Source organism: Mesoplodon bidens (genome assembly GCF_964165515.1).
Source record: "Mesoplodon bidens genome assembly, chromosome: 3".
In the NCBI taxonomy this organism is placed as follows: Eukaryota; Metazoa; Chordata; class Mammalia; order Artiodactyla; family Ziphiidae; genus Mesoplodon; species Mesoplodon bidens.
Window position 1 is genome coordinate 174,573,454 of NC_138178.1, and position 15,436 is coordinate 174,588,889.

A 15,436-nucleotide genomic window follows, 5' to 3' on the forward strand; every position below is an offset into this window, starting at 1 on the left:
CTCCCGAGCACCCATCCCACAGACATCTCATGCATCCCCACCTGCCCCATCTCCATCCTTCCCATGTCAGGTAGTGGCAGCTCCATTGCTCAAGAGAGACACCCAGGCTTTGTCCCTGACACTGGCGCCCTGATGGGCAACGCCTCCAGAGCCTCAGTGGGCCTGTCGAGGGATGCAGGCGATGCGGCAGCTCTCAGGCTGTCATGAAGCCTACGTAGCGTGAGAGCGTGCAGGAGGGGGCCAGAGATCTCAAACAGCCAGGGCTGGCTTTCTGCCCGTGGTTAATGGGGGTGAGGTAGCACGCTGAGAAACAGGTACACGGCACACCCTTGCTCTGAAATACTCGGCCACCACCGGGACTGGTGATGTGCCCTCCCTGGGAAAAATGCAGTCTGGGGGCACAGCAGAGCCAGCCTGCTGCGCCCGACTCTGAAATGCTCTCGCAGTCCTAACTCAGTCTAGGTCTGCAGGTCACAGCCCGACAACCCCCCTCGCCAGGTGGTCCTCTCCTTCACCATGGGAATAATGCCATCTGACCAATGGTTGGGGAAACAGGGTCTGGGAACAAATGAGACCATGTGAGAGGGGGCCAGGAGGTTAACAGCGGCCCACACAGCGCCAGCCACGTGCCCAGCTCCACGTTCACGAGTTCATTCTCAAAACAACCTTCTAAGTTAGGTGCTATTATTATGATCTGCATTTTAGAGATGCAGAAACTGAGAATCAGAGAGGTTTAGAAACTTGCCCAAGTCCATACAGCCAGTAAGTGGCAGGTCTGGGATTCAAATCCAGGTAAGTCCACCTTCTTAACCACATACTTCATCAGGGAGCCTTTGCAGAGGAGTGGGACTCAGATGGGCTGTGAGGACAGGAGACTTTGAAGGGCAGGGCAGAAGGTAAGAGAGAACAGTCCATGTGGAAGGTCCCTTTATAATGCCCTGACTCCCAAAGGGAGAAATCAAAGTGAGGCAGTCATTCACAGCTTAGTGAGAATTAGCCCCTAAGACTTCCTCCCCTTGACTCATGTTTAGAAGTGAGGCAGAGGCGGGAGGAGCAGCTGGTCCAGGGCTCAGGTGGCCACACAGAGGGGCGCTGGGTGCCACACAAGAGCTTTGACTTTTCTGAAGGGTCAGTGGGGGCCCGCAGGCCTCGGAGGTGCATCCTCACTCTGGACTTCAGGAAGGGTGCTGGTGTGGCCCTCAGGAGGGAACACTGGAAGGGGCGAGTGGGCTGCAAATTTTGGCCCAAACACAGAGAGGCCTCCTCCCACTGGGCAGTGTCCAGCTGCTCCGGGAGGCTGTGGCTGTCCTGACCCCAGAGACTTAGACAAGCCCCTTTCCGCCTCTGGCGTCTGTTTCCCCAAACCCCTTCGGCTCTGTGATCCCTCCTGGCTGGCAGGGGCAGGAGGCCAAGAGCCCAAGAAGGGCAGAGCTCAGGCGCCAGGTGAGGAGGAACATCCCCCCTGCCTGCGGGCCTTTGCCCACGTCAGACCCCCTGCCGGGAACGCCCTCCCCCCACTCCTCCTCATCTCCATCCAAGCATCTCCCTCTCAGGAAGGCTCCCCTACATGCTGCTGAGGCCAGATCCCTTCAGTGGAGGCTCTCACACCTCTGAGGGCCTCTCACGGGGTGATTTTTTTAAAAAACCACTACTCCCTGAGGGGGTGGGGGGCAAAAGTGTCCCCAACACTCCCCTTCCTGGGGGGAAGAGTGGAGGGCCCCCCTCTTGGGCATCATGAAGCGTGGGGAATAGCTGCTCCCCATCCCCCTTCCTCACTGTGCACCACACTTTGGTCTCATTCCAGAGCATTTACTGAGCACCTACTATGTGACAGCTCTAAGTGCTGGGGATCAGCAGTCAGTTGCTGTTCTTGGCAGGGAGATGGATGTAAATAAGATAAATAAATAAGACAAATTGAGAGTCGGGGGGGATGAGGGAGATGGAAAATCAAGGCAGGGAGGAGGAGGAGGATGGGGGAGGGGCTATAATTGTACATGGAATGAGTGGTCAGGAACCCCACCCTGACCAGGGATGACATTTGAGAAAGACGTGAAAGGAGGGGAGGCAAGGAGTCACGTGGATATCTGGGGAAGAACATTCCAGGCAGAAGGAAATGTGCCTGCAAAGGCCCTGGGGCAGGAGCCTGTCTGATGGACTTGAGGAGGGGCATGAAGCCTGGTGGCTAGAGGGGGTGGGTAGGGAGAGCCTCTGGAAATGAGGTCAGTGCGATTTGGCATCTCTGGGGCGACCTCCAGGGCATCAGCCTGGCACTTGGCACAGTGTCTCGGCACAGCGAGTGGTATCTGGTATAGGCAGCACTGCAACACGCGTGGGTGACACGAATGAATCAAGAGTATGGGCCTGAGCGTTTGGCGTCTGCGTGAAAAAAAGCACACAGAAAACCCACAAAACTCAAACAACAAAAAAAAGCCAAAAATCAAAAAACCCCAAACCCCCACGAAAGCCAAAAAAACACAAAACAAAAAACTAAACAAACAAAAAGGCCCAAATTAAAAACCCCACAAAACCCAAAAAGCAAAAAAAACACCCAAAACAAGAAAAACCGAAAAAAAATTTTTAAAAAAGCAAAAAAATTAAAAAAACAAATAAACACAAAACAAACCCCCAAACAAAAAAAAGCCAAAAAACAAAAAAAAACCCAAACTCCCACAAAACCCCCAAAAACACAAACCCCAAAAAACACAACAAAAAACCCAAACAAAAAAACAAAAAAATTAAAAAAACACAAAACCAAAAACCCGCAAAGCCAGAAAAAAACAAAAAAATTAAAAAACCAAAAACCCCCAAAACTAAAAAAAACAAAACTCCACAAAATACAAAACTCAAAGCCTCTCAAAAAATTAAAAAACCCCAAACCCAAAACACACACAAAAAAAACCCAAAACCAAAAAAAATTTAGAAACACAAAACCCAGAAAACCACAAAACCCAGAAAACAAAAAAGCCAAAACACCAAAAAAATTTTTAACCCAAAAAACAAAAAAATCCCCAAAACCAATTTAAAAAACCCAAAATAAAAAACCACAAAACCCAAAAAACCACAAAAAAGCAAAAAAACACATATACACAAAACCAAAAACCAAAACCAAACCAAACAGCAACAAAAACCCACAAAGCACAACGACCAAAAGGAACCTAACCTCAAAACCATACATGAAAATCACTTTCAATAGCTTCATGACGTCAGAAGGGTTTCTTAAACAAGACACAAAAAGCTTTCATCAAAAAGTAAAAGCCTAAAAGATTCAAGAGAAATTCAACGGAATTAAAATTAAGAACTTCTGTTCATCAGAGGACCATTGAAAGAGTGAGAAGCAAGCAACCAGCGGGAGGTGCATTTGCCACACGTGTGACTGACAAGGGCTCGCTGAAGAGCTCCAAATCAATAGGACAACTGATGGAAAAACACACAGAAGTCACAAACACAGGAAGCCCAAATGGGCAGTAATCCAGGGCCATGCAATTAACGCTACCCGGAGGAGCAGCTCCCCGCGTGTGGCCTGACAGAGCCCAGTGCGGGGAGGCTGCGGAGACACAGGAAGTCCCAGGGCCACGGGGAGGGTGTGGCCTCATCTCCTAAAGCTGGCCGTGGGCGTGCCCTGTGCCCCAGCAGTGCCGCCCCGGGGTACCCCAGGAAGGCTGCACGGGGTACCCCAGGAAGGCTGCACGTGTTCCCCAGCACCTGGACAGGCATGGTCACAGCAGTTTCATTCACAATGGTCCAGGCTGGAAGCCGCCCGTCCGGACGGCCATCAGTGAACAAAGAGATAACTTCACTCACAAACGCCATTCCCCAAGACAGCCAGCAATGGGCAGCTCCACGCGCTCTAAGGACACCTCTCGAAAACATGATGTTATGGTGAAAAAAAAAAGAGCCAACCTGGAAAGCACAGGCTAAAAGACACCGTGTATGCGAAGTTCCAGACCCGGCAAAACAAAACTATGTCAGTTAGGGATGCTCCCGGGCGGCCAAATAGGGAAGAAAACAAGCAACCACTTTATCACAAAAGCCAGGATCCTGAAGACTTCTGGGGGAGGAGGAGGGGGCTGTGACTGGGGAAGGGTCTCGGTGGGGGCTGGTCCCTGGGAGGTTGGCAGCATTCAACTTCTTGACCTGGGTGGCGGTCGTCCTAAAGTTAACCTCTAACCGGCACAGATGTTTATTACTTTTTCTAGATGCCTATCACAGTTCACAACTTTGAACAATTATACTGTGGGGGGAGGGGTGGACTTGGAACAGGAATAGCTCTGGGTTTCCTGGGCACCTTCTGTGTCCCAGGTGCCATGTGAGGCGACTGACCCACTTTGCTCTATGACAAGAGGAGAGAACTGAGGCTCCCACAGAGGAAATGGCTTGCCGAAAGGCATGCAGCAAAGTGCCCACGGCGGGACTGAAGGCAGGCGGACCCAGGGCAGACGAAGGCAGAGGAGGGGATTAACTTGGGGATTAGCGGTGCAGCGGCTCTGCATGCTGACAGCCAGCTGGGACTCGCTAATATCTGCAAATATTTGAGTGTCACAGGAAGAGTTTTTCAAGCAGTCAGAGGCAGGAGAGCTGAGGGAGCGAGGGACAGGGGGCATGTGTCAGGCCAGAGCAGAGGCGGCCAGATCTGGGGCTGGAGAAATGGACCCCATGCTCTGCTTGCAGGGGCTTCCTTACGGGGCGGAGAGGACACCCCACCGACCTCCACTCCCCACCCCTCCCTGAACACAGCCTTGCTTCCTCAGGCCCCCAGGACTCTGCACCTCTAGGAAGCCTCGTCCTATCTGTCCTCCTTGCAAACTCCTATTCATTCTTTAAGCCTTGGCTCAAGTGTCCCTGCTTCCAGGAAGCCCTCTCTGACTCCCCAGGCTAGTGTCTCCAACCTGGGATCCCTGGGAGCCTGTGTTTTGGGCCTGGGTCCCTGTTCTGGAAGGCTGACCTGTCTCAGCGCCAGCGCAGGACCTGGTACACAGAGGGGGAATGAGCCCATCTGGGGGTGAGGGATAAGAGAGTCACAAAAGCCACAGAGAAAAGATGACAAGGAGGATAACTAGGCTGTCATGTGGACAAGAAGGTGGGTGGAAGGGCATTCTGAGCAGAGGTAACAGCATGAGAGGCATGAAAGGCAGAGAGGCATGAAGGTGACAGCTAGTTCGGGACTCAGAAGTGGGGCTGCAGTATGGGGTGGGTGGCGAGGGGAGGGACTCAGGCAGAGGGAGCCCCAGCTGGGTACCTGCTCACAAAGGGAGCCACTGAGGGTCACAAGGACATAGTCCTTGTGGTTCCGGGCACTGCGGGTGTGTGTGTGTGTGTTGTGTGACAAGTGCTGGATGGGGCAAAGGGCCTGCCCTCTCGGAGCTCAATTCAGATTCCTAGGCCCAGCCTGCGATGCGGGCCCCGGGACAGGAGGAGAGACCCCGGCACAGGGCCATCCTGCTGGACAGCCAAGACCCCTTCACTTGGACCACAAATGAATCTTCTCCTGCCTGGGAACGCATAGTTGTGCAGTTCGGATGCCCCACGGTGAACCTCTACCTGGACCCCTGCTGTGGGCCAGGTCCCAGGTGAGGCCTGTCACCCCCAGTATCTCAGGTCATCCTCCCAACAGCCCTGCAAGGTGGGGGTGCCCAGGGTACCCACTTTACAGATGAGGAAACTGAGCCCCAGAGAGCATCAGGACTTTGCCAGAGGACCCTGTGACCTACACCATGGGAGGCCATGCTGACCAACTTCCCCTACATCCCTTGGGGCCTCTTGGTCCTGGACCCCCGACACTAAATGCAGGGCAGAACCCTACAGGGGCAGCCCCAGTACTGGCTGGGAAGAAATAGTCTGGAAAGGCCCTCGAGGTCGCTCTGAAACTACTAATAGGGTGAGAGGGAGAGGAAGGCAGGATGCTCCCCAATTCTGGGAGGCCATGCTGTGTCCTGGCCACACGGGACCCCAATCCCACCAGCTTCTGAGCTCTGCTTCCGATGCCTCAGTGCAGCCAAGAAGCCTGGGCCCTGGCCACTGCGACCAGCCTTCAGGATTCCGCTCAGGGAAGCCCTCAGCCCACCCAACAAAGAGATGCTCGGTGCCCTCAGCAGCTGAGATAGTGGATCTGCGCACCCGGCTCACTTGTCCACCTGTGTTCCAGCCAGGCTGGGCCGTGTCTCTGTCCCTACTGCCCAGAGCACAGGGATAGGTGCTCAAGAGCCTTGGCTGGGCATGGAGAGAGAGGGAAAGAGGACCAGAGAGGGCCCCCCCCACCAGGTTGGCCTCAAGGTGCCCCATGAAAGCTATCTTTTTTCAAGTCCCAGCTAAGTAGTGATGCCTCCTCCACAGAGAGCCCCATCCAGTGGGGGTACTGGTGAGATGATAGCCGGTGGGGGTATAGAGGAGGGTCCTGACCTGAGGTCAGAGGCCTGAGCTCATCTATGTGGCCAGAGGCAGAGCTGCCGCTGCCTGGGCCTCATCAGCCCCACCTGGACCTTGACCATGACAAGGTGGGCCTGGCTGATGGACGTTTGGTTTTGTGTCTGAGCTCCTACGACCTAAGAGGCTGGACTTCTCCTCCCAGCCCAAGACAAATGGGTTCTGGTCCTGTGGGACCCACAAGGGAGGGCAGCACTCCAGCTCAGTGGCCAGAAGATGGCCCTGCTCTCATGTGCAGTCTGGGGCCTCCGTGTGGGCCCACCTGTCCCCAGGGTCCCCCTGGGCATTCCCGAATGACTCATCCACAGCACTGAGGGTCACTTGGGAAGGCCCCAGGGCCCTCTCCCCTAGACCGTGGACCTGCACTGGAACAAGCTGGGCTCTGCTGGGTCCCTGCCCCTTGGGGAATGGGGGCACCTGCTACCGAGCTGCCTCCCCAGGGATGCTGATCCTGGCCTTGGGAGGGGGGAAGAGGGGGAAGGAGGGGGCCAAGAGACCCTCCAGGCCCCGCGGATCTTTCTGAAACCCAGCAGCCAGAGCTGGGCCTCGGTTCAGCTTCCCGAACGAAGACACAGGAGGGTGTTCCCAAAGTGGGGGTCAGGGCGCCCAAGGGAAGTTGTGAATATTCAAATCGACTGATCCCGGGACAGCCGAGAAGGGCGCCCAGTGGAGTCCTTAAGGCTCAAAGTTTAGCACCTGGAGGGAGGCCGTGGGAGACTCTCCCCAGACGCCGTCGCGGGATTCTCCTAAAATGGCTCCAAGACGCGACTGCCTGGCCCGCCGGGAGGACTCCATCCCCTGCCCCTGCCCCCAAAAGGTGGAAACTTAAAAACTCAGAACTGGCAACTGTCAGCTGGGGGATGGGGGACCGGCCGGCGCGGGGGACTGATGCATAACAGCAGGAGCAGGGTCCCGGGGGACAATCCAGAGTCCAGGTCAGGGCGCGGGGTATCGCGTAAACCCGCGCGCGCGCCGACCCGGCCCTGAGTGGCACACTCCCACCCCCAGCCGCATCGGCCCCGGCCCGGCCGAGGACCCCCAGCGCGGGGCTCCCCTTGGTCTAGCCGCGCGCGCGCGTACACACACACGCACCACACACACGCACCACACACACGCATACCGGCCCCGGCCAGCCTCGCCGGGCGGCCGCGGGCCGTAGATGCGCTCGGGCACAGCCCTCTCCCCTCGCCCTCCCTAGCGCCCCCATCCCCGACCCCGGCCCCGGGAGCCACGGCACGGAAGACGCTCCACTCACCTGAGTTTCTCCATGTCTGCGGCAGAGGCCTGCGAGAAACCAAACGAGAGGGTCAGCAGGCAGGAGGCGAGCGCTCCGCGGCCGCGCCGGGCGGAGCTGGGCACCGCGGGCACAGGCGGGCGCGGCGGCGGGTCACCCCCGCGCGGCTCGGTTGTTGGAAAGTCCGGCCCGCGCGCCCCCAGCCCACACTCACTGGCCGCCGTCCCTGGGACTCAGTGGGTGCGCGGGGCCTCAGCCGAGTAACAGGTGAGCCCGCCCGGGCCGCCGCGCACCGAGTTACGCCCCCCGGGGAGAGGAAGGGGCTGGCCCGGAGACTCGGGACCGCTCTGACCGGGGCGATCCCAGTCTCGCCTGCCTGAAAAAGAGGGGACCCGGCCTGGCTGCGTTAACTCTCGGGCGGCCGCGGTCCCCGCTGCACACCTCCCCACGCCCCACCCCGCCCATTAACCCCTCCAGCCCCGCGCTCCCTCCCGGAGGAAGCCAAGCCCTGAATTGCTGAATCTCCGAGTCGGAGAATGTTCAAATCGGGCAATTGGGGGCCGTATGGGAGTGCAGAACCTGACACGCACACGATCCGAGGGTGCTAGCAGTCGGGACCTCAGACTCCTCAATCAGGGACCCTGCTGCCCTCAGCTTCTGGGGTCCGGGCCTGGCTCGCCCCTCCCGGGCCCAAGGGATTAACCCTTGCGCGCCCTGTTCGCCAGCGGGGCTCCCCGCCGGGCTTGCGCAGACCCGCCCGCGCGCGGCTTGGAGACCCTCCCCGCCCAGCCCCGCGCAGCCGGGCAGCCCCTCCGAGGGCCGGACAGGGGGCCCACCGGCTGCCGTTAACCCAGCGGGCGCCGGCGAACGACCCAGACCGCTAGCGGCCCGGGCGGGATCGCACTTCCTGCGCGAAGCGGGGGGCGCGGGGAGGGCTCTCCATCGCCCGGAGAGGCCGCTCCCGGGGGCTTTTCCCCGTCCTTCCGTACCACGGCCGGCATTAAAGGGGGAAGGGGGAGCTGAGCCCAGGGACCACGCGACACACCTGGGAAGACTGATGGCTGCCCATCCCGGCCCCTCGCGCCGGGCGCCGCCGCCGCGTCCGCCGGGAGCGCGCTCCGCTCCGGTCGGGGCCCCACGCCGCCTCCCCACAGCCCCGCCGGGCGAGGGCGCAGCCCGGCCGCCAGCGCCGAGCTGGAAGGCCCGACCGGGGGCCCTCCGCCAGGCTCGGCCACCAATTCCCCGGGTGCTGGTCAGGCCCTCCCGCGACTCCCCTGGCCTCAGTTTCCTCACCTGCGCGCTGGGCTTGGGGGCAGGGGGAGCAAGACAAGGCGCTCTGCTGCCCTTTTGCATCGCGGACTGCGGAGGGGCTGGGGTGCGGGAAGGAATTCCAGAGGAAAGGATCCCCGAGGCGTCTGGACTGGCGGCCAGACGCAATCCCCGACGCTCTAAAAGTTGTCGGAGACCACGAGCCCAGACCCCTCTATATACCCTCCTCCCCCAAGGCAAAGAGCTGGCCGATTGGCCAGCATCTCCCCGACGCCCCCTATGTACCCAGGCCCACCTTTCCCAGGTTCCCATCACCGCGCTCAGCACACTAGATCCCAGCATACAGCAGGCGCTCAATAAACACGGACAAGGCATGCTTGAATCCTACACCTCTCTGGCGTGTCTTTTCCTGCCTCTTCCCTTCTGGCTGTGAGCTCCAGGCAGGAGCCCTGTCCCTTCACCAGGGCACCCTCAGCACCCAGCAGGCCTGGCCTCCACCCCGCCAACGCAGGGTGGGAGGAGCCCCGCATTGCGAGGGTCAGCCCCAAGCCCCAAAGTCCAAGTGTTCCATCATCCACCCACGGTGCCTCGCTCATTCATTAGCTCTGGGCTTGGTTCTTGGGGTTCGGAGACGGCAGCAAATGAGGTGAGCCCTGCCCTCGGGGGCTAATGGTGGAGAAATGAAACCGCGGCTCGCCTCCCGGGAGTGTCCACTCACAGCACACTGGCAGAGATCATAAGGACACCGCCGCCCAGCAGCCCTGCGTTCACCACACTGTCCGGCTCTTCCTCAGGGACGCAGTCACTCCCATTTTACAGATGAGGAGAGTGAAGCTCAGAGACAGAGCCCAGCTGGGCCTGGACCCCATTCCTCAGAGACCTTTTCCACCCAAAGGCTGGGGACGCCCCTCAGTGTCTCCAGTTGCCTCAGTCACTCACAGTGAATGACCTGCCAGGGAGTTTGTCTAAGATTACTAAGAATGTATTAAAATTTAATTATAAAAATCTCGCATTTATTATTTAGATGGAATGTTTCAGCTCTTCTAAAAGCCTTGTCCAGGAATTTCTCCCCCAAGAAGGGACTCTAGGAGAGGCTGCTGAGTCGCCCTGGTGGCAGGGGGTGGGGTGGGAGGGGGTCCAGCCCCAGCCCCTCAGCAGCCCCTCCCTTCACTCTGCTAATCTAGACCCTGAAGCCTGGCTCTGATCCTACCATGCAGTCTCCCCAGACCCAGTGCCTGTGTGGTCACCACTGCCCTCACCCTTAAAGGCCACTTCCTCCAGTCAGCCCTCCATGATGGAGGCCCAGCGGAGTAGTTGGGTTTGGCCTCCACACCAGTTCTGTACTCCCTGGGGCAGAGCCTGTGTCTTTCCCAGCTGTGTCCCAGGGCTAGCCCAGCACCTCACCCAGGGGGTGGGAGTTGTGCGTGAAGCTCTGGGTGTATGTGCAAAGAGCAGTCACAGCTGTGTGTGGCTGGCCCCAAGCGGAGGGGCTATGCCTTTGGCAATGGTCTTGGTGTTGGGGCCAAAGAACCACGTTTGAGTCTTGACTCTGCAATTCATAATCACAAGACTTGGGGATATTCCTGAGATGCCCCTCTTTTGGATGAGGAAACCTGGGCCAGAGCATAAAGTGGCTTGCCCTGAGTCACCTGAGGTTAGCTGAGGCCTGCCTGTTGGGCTGGGTGGAGGAGAATGGGGGCACTGCCTGGGTCTCAGGCCAGAGGTAGTGCCTCCATTATAGGAGGGGGGCAGGGGCTGGTGGGGACCATGACTATGAGGGACCTTGAGATGTCTAGGGTCCCCAGTGTGAAATGATGGAGCAGGAAGTAGCCTCAAGGCCCCATCTGGCCCCTCCAGGGACCCACAGGCAAGTGGGGTCCCAGTGCTCTCCTGTTACAGGTAGGAACACAGGCTGGCACTCTGGGTGCCCTCAGAGGGAGAGTCCATCCCTGCCCTGGCCGCTGTCCCTCTGGTTCACCCCATACTCACAGCCCCATGCCTATTCCTGCGACACACCTGTGACATTGTCACTGTCTGCCCTAAACTCTCCTCTTGTCTCTTCTAGGTGCTCCAGCCCCTCTGGATGGTCCAGCCCAGCGGCCATCTTTATTTCACACAAGCATCACACAAGCCCCAGTTGTTGGCTAAACTGGACCACACCATGCATCCCTGCCTCAGCCCACCTGCCACCTCTTCCTTCTGTGTCTTTGCTGGTGCTGGTCCCTGCCACCCCGAATGCTCACCCTCCTTCACCCTGAGCCATATTCTGAGCTCCCTGCCGACCACCACAGCCCCACCACCTCCCTCCTTTCCCTATTCCCTGAGAGACTCTGAGCTTCCGGAGGGCCAGAGACAGGCCCCTCCACCCTTTAGTTGCCTGCTGTATAGCCAGCACAGATTTTGGCCCTGTTAAGGAAATCAATCCTATTTAATCCCCATGGTGACTTGCGAGGTGGGTCTTACAACCCCCATTTTACAGATGCAAAAACAGAGGCTCCAAGAGGCAAACCCCTGCAGGTTGGGTGCAGAAGCGTGGAGGGTTGGGTCCAGCTTCCCAAGCTGCCATCCTCCCAGTGGCACCTGGGCATGTGACTGATGCACATAGTAGGTGCTCCCAAGGGGCAATGGAGGGAGGCAACTCTGCGTCACAAGTCAAGCCTCAACGAGGGGTTGGTAAATACCGACTGGGCCTGGCCTAACCCTCTGACCACACCCCCACCACCTGCCCTTCACTTGGCACACATTGGCCACACTGGCCACTTTGCTGGTCCCAAGCTCACCCAGCTCACTCCTGCCTCAGGGCCTTTGCACTTCCTCCCTCTGCCTGGATCTTTCCTTCTCTGACTACCCACCTAAAGTAGCTCCTCTCTCCCACCAAATGGTTTCTCATCACGCCCTGTCCCTTTGGACTCACCCTCTTTGTCCATTTGCCTGCCCCCGCCCCTGCACCTGCACTACAAGAGACACCCCTGACAGCAGGGCGCCTCTGCTTCAGCCACGGTGTCTCCATCCCTAGGGCCCGTCGCAGAGGCCTCTGATGAGCAGTTGGTGACACCTGAATGAATGCAATTGCTCTTAATCCCCAGCCAGTGGCATCTGCTCTCCACCTCGAGAAGCCTCTGGTCTGCTCTCATGGCCCCTGTCACTCACCCGTCGTCCCCCTCCCCCAAGCCCACCCCCACGTTAGGGGGCACCTGAGTCCGCTTGGTACCCGGCACACACACACCTGCACAGAGCCCTGCAGAGGGAACAGAGGGAACCCCTCTGCTGATGGGGGTCAGTCCCGCACTGGCCCCCACGAGCAGATGTGTGAATCCTCTACTGGACCATCTGGCCCGGGTGTATTGCTGCCCTTTCCCACCCAAATCTTGTGGTTCCCGGAAACTGTCGCGAGAAAGAAAGCAGATCCAGGTCGGGGAGGGGTCTGCTGGGCGCTGAGGCCTCCCCTCTGCCTCCGACTCACCCTGTGACCCTGGGCGAGTCCCTGCCCTCCCTCAGGGCCTGTGATGGGTCCTCTGGGCCCTCCTTAGATCTACTCTGAGCTCCAGCTTCCTTGGTTTCTTCCTGATCCTGTTCCCTCACCCTCTTCTCAAGGGGAGGAAATGAGCCGAAGAGTACAGAGGGCAGAGATGAGGGGGGGAACCAAATCCCAGATGTGGCCCAGGCAGCGGCCACCCACCTCCCACTGACGGAGACTTGGGCTTCCTACGCAGCTATGTGAACTGGGGCAAAACCCTCAACCTCTCTGAGCTCAATCCCTCATCTAGGGAGGATGGAAGATCTTCAAAGGACGCTGTGAGTGACACGGTGGCCAAGTATGTGTATGGGCCTGTCTCGGGGACAGGGCTGGTGAAGGGCTGCAGCCACTCCTGAGCCGGACTTCTGACGTCACCACTGAGGGTGGACCCTCTTCTAAGAGGTTTTACATCACTCCTTGCCTTCTTGCATTCATTCAACAAACATTCACTGTGTGCCCTGCTCTAGGGGACTCAGCAGTGAACAGACTAAACTAGAGGACCTTCTCTGCTCTCACGGTGCTGATATTCCCACAGCGGGGAGGCAGGTTAGCCGGGGCATCAGTGCAGTGCCCCTCCTGCCCTGAGTTCAGGGAGCGTCCGGTCACCAGTGGGGAGCAGAGGTTGAGTTGGGGGCCTCGTGGGCCATCGTCAGGGCCTTGGCTTCTATCTTGAGTGGGTTGGAAGCCCCGACAGAGCTGAACAGAGTGGGGGCCCCTCGGGCTGCTGTGCGGAGGACGCACTGAGGGGTGAGGGCAGGGCCCGAGGAGTCCAGCCGCAGGCACCTATACAAATCCAGTGGGGACCAGGGTGGAGGCGGGAGAGGCGCTCAGATGCCCTGACAGACTAGAGGAGGGGGTGGAAGGAAGAATCGCCAAGGATGAGGCCATGGGTTTTGGCCAGAGCAGCTTGAAGGGGGCTGGGGAGAAGATCCGGATTCAGGTCCAGACATCCCAGCTGGGATACGGACAAGAGGGTGGGCACTTGGGTTTGGAGTTCGGAGGAGGGTCCAGGAGATGTGAATCTGGGAGGGGCCAGCATGGAGACAGCACTTAGGCTCCGAAACTGGATGAGGTCGACAAGGGAGTGAGCGTAGATGGTGAAGAGGAGGGGCTCTGCCAGGTGAGGGTTCAGAGAGGGGGCGGGGCCAGCCCAGGGGACTCAGAAGGGGCAGGCGGGGAGGTGGGGGGGAGAGGCGGTGTCACAGACTGTGTCATGGGTGAGAAGCTGGCCTCGGGTCCCTCAGCATCCCCCGCAGAGCTCGCTGCTCTGGGCACACAGTGGGTCATCCCCTGATACCTTAGTCGGAATACCAAGGTGAGCACAGATGGACGGGAAAGGGGCGAGCGCTGGCCCAAGGTCACTCAGCAAGTTGGGGACTTGAACCCGTACCTTGGCTTGGGGCTGTCCCCAGATGGGGCCTAGAATGTCCTTCCCCTGGGGATTCTGGAGGCCCTCGCTGCGGGCTGAGAGGTGCCCCGTCCCATCCCCCCAGCCAAGCCCTGCGCTTCTCTGCATGGCCTGGGCAGGGCCTCGGGTTCCCAGCCGTGCGCCGGTACAGATGGACTCGTCCCGCGGCAGCAAACTGGCCTCCTGAGCTAAATCTGGCCCGCCGGCATGTTGTATTTGGCCTGCGAGAGGGTTTTAATTTTTTTTTTTTAAACGTTTGAGCCAACATTTAAAAATTGGGAGAGTTTACATTTTAAAATCCGTATTTTTGGCTTCTACTGAAATTTTGGAAGATCTGGCAACTCCGGCCCACATTCCCACATGGCAACAGTTGGGGAGCAGGGAAGCAGCTGCCCCCTCCAGAGGCACCTTGGGGGTCCCCCGCTGGGGAGAGGCGCTATCACACCTTAAGCTGGCCCTACAGACGGGGAGCCTGAGGCCCAGAGGGTGGAGGGGGCTTGCTCGTGAGGGCTCACGGTGGGAAAGCCCCTCGGGCAGGATCCAAACGCAGCCCTGGCATCTGGGGTCTCGTCACAACGTCACTAAGGCCACTTCAGAGCCCCCAGCCCGCCTCTCCTTCCTTGACCCCGGCCTGTGCTTCCTGCTCTCTTCTGCCCGTTTTGTTCTCAGGAAACAACTGGCTTCAGCCATTCACACTGTAGTACGAGTGAGCCTTGGTACCAGGTCTGTGACAGTGACGGCTGGAGGTCCCGGAGACCTTCCACAGTGGCTTCTTGTTTGCTCGACAGTGAGGGGTCAGACCAGAGTCCCCCACGACCACGCAGCCAGACGGGGCAGAGGCCTTCCCCCACCCTTGCCTGCTTTGCCGCTTCCTCCCTGGAGTGGCTGACGGTGCGACTCCAGGCACTGTCCTCCAGAAAGGGCTTTCAGACTGCTGCCTGGAAGCCCGGGGTCTCCCTACCTTCCCGAAGCTCCACCTTCACCCTGGGAACTGTTCCGAGGACACAAGCCTGTCCAGGCTAGGTAGAGGGGCCGTCATCATCACCTTCATGGCTACCATCGTCCCAGAGATGGGATTCCTGTTGTGTGCCAGGCACCTCCACTTGCCACACACACGAAGACACTGGGGGATATGGCTTGTCCGGGTTCACTGAGCCAGGGCACAGCCCAGCCAGGACCCTGACGGGCTCTGCTCGCTGAGCCTCAGTTCCTGGTCTGTGAAATGGGCCAGATCCTAGTATCTCCCTCATTGGCCTGTTTGGAGTATTCGATGCGAGGCTGGAGCTGACCACATATAACGCTGGGCTGGGCTGGGTTGGGGGCTGATGCCCACCTCCCGCTTCAAGGAGCCAACACCAGCTGCTTGGGAAGGACATTCTGGCCGGGACCCAGGACAGAGCCCTGCCCCCCAGCACCTGCTGCAGGACCCCGACAGGTCCCCGAGGCCCTGTGCTGCCTTCAGACAGAATCTTCCAGAGGCCTGAGCATCACGGGGCTCCCCCGGACCCAGTGGTCCCTGGATTGAGGTCTGCATGGTGTGCAGAGCCTAGAGCAGAGGGTGGGGAGGTCCCGGATCGCCAGGCCCTTG

General features: G+C 58.9%; 1 protein-coding gene across 8 annotated transcripts in view; it reads right to left on the reverse strand.

Moving 5' to 3' along the window:
• The window catches only part of BEGAIN (brain enriched guanylate kinase associated), a gene marked incomplete at its 5' end in the record, with an annotated part of 45,310 nt that overhangs the window by 20,099 nt on the left and 9,775 nt on the right, over positions 1-15,436 (reverse strand). For 5 of the 8 annotated variants that reach the window (XM_081228433.1, XM_081228432.1, XM_081228430.1 and 2 more), the window contains 2 exons: positions 7,676-7,704; positions 8,700-8,723. In XM_081228433.1, the coding sequence (XP_081084559.1) occupies positions 7,676-7,704; positions 8,700-8,723 (53 nt within the window). Of the gene's footprint in view, positions 1-7,675; positions 7,705-8,699; positions 8,724-15,436 lie in introns of those variants that run through there. The other 3 variants (XM_081228431.1, XM_081228428.1, XM_081228426.1) reach the window with 1 other exon arrangement.